A 1,214-nucleotide genomic window follows, 5' to 3' on the forward strand; every position below is an offset into this window, starting at 1 on the left:
TAAAGACTTCTCTGTTGACACCCACCCCTTGGCGCTCATATGACCTTATGCAGTTGCGAGCGTCGTAAAACCCTCTACTATAAAAAAAAAAAAGAAGAAAAATGCTTTCTAAAACCAAACCTTTTTCTGTTTTTGGCTTGAGTGTGGTTTATACCTGGTTCTGTTTGCTCCACAGCTGGTCATTGAGACAGCGGCCGGGGCGTCGGTTGCCGCTGCTTTCTCTGATCGACTACGGAAGATGGACCCGGACTTAAAGAACGTTGGGGTCATTTTGTGTGGTGGGAATCTGGACATTGAGAATTTGCCTTTTTGAAGGGGGTGAGGAGAGGTCGAGGAAGGGGGTGAGGGGCAAAGTTGAGGTGGGATGGTGAGGAGGGGATTAAGATGAGGAGTGTGAGAAGGGATGGAGGAGGCGCTGATGATGAGTGAGAACTGGGGTCAGGTGGGGTAGGTGAGGAAGTGGATTATGAGGGAGGGTGAAGAGGGAGGTGAGAAATGGAGCTGTGGAGGATGAGAGTAAAAGAGACCTGTTCTTTGATGATGAGGCTCCTAGTCTTGGCAGCCTTAGGTTAACGGGGTAAATAATAGTATTTTTCTTGGAGGGATTTTGTTTCTGAGGAGTAAATTTTCCTCTGTAAGTGGATACATTCTTATTTTACGCCCATGTGCATGCATGCACATGCGTCTGTTTATGCGTGTTTGTATGGTCAGTTTATTTGTACTGACACATATTATTTTATAATATTTATATGTTATTATCTCTATTTTATCTGCATTTTTATAAAAAGATATTGGAGTGGGTGGTTGGCTGGTGGTCTGGTATAGTATGTTCTTTCCTTCTGATCTATTTTCTTTCATCTTTTTATCTCTTCTCCATCTTTACTTGGTATGTTATTCTCTAGTAACACCTCTAATCTTCGATGATCTATTTGTGTGCTCAAATTTTTTTTAAAAACCTGTATTATATAATATATATATATGAGATAAATAGATAGAAAATGTGAAAGAGAAAGAGAGAGTTTATGTGTGTGTGTGTGTATCTGTGTATGTAAGAGAGAGAGAGAGAGAGACCAAAAAAAACCTCACACATATCCTTGTTAATTAATGAAATTTGTACAACTTTATGTGAATATGCAGTCAAAACTCTGAAGGCTTCTTATAATCTTATATAAAGTTTTATGCATAGTCACTGTTTCAGATCTTGGGATAGTGAC

The 1,214-nt window shown here is 39.8% G+C and overlaps 1 protein-coding gene across 1 annotated transcript in view; it reads left to right on the forward strand.

The window, feature by feature from the left end:
* The window catches only part of dar1 (amino acid racemase), a 9,721-nt gene extending 9,408 nt beyond the window's left edge, over window positions 1–313 (forward strand). Inside the window, exon 9 of the mRNA NM_001246220.1 lies at window positions 176–313. Coding sequence (NP_001233149.1) covers window positions 176–313 — 138 coding nt within the window. The remainder of the gene's footprint in view (window positions 1–175) is intronic.
* The last annotated feature ends 901 nt before the right edge of the window (window positions 314–1,214 follow it).

This window comes from Aplysia californica, unplaced genomic scaffold, assembly GCF_000002075.1.
Source record: "Aplysia californica isolate F4 #8 unplaced genomic scaffold, AplCal3.0 scaffold01573, whole genome shotgun sequence".
Lineage (NCBI taxonomy): Eukaryota > Metazoa > Mollusca > Gastropoda > Aplysiida > Aplysiidae > Aplysia > Aplysia californica.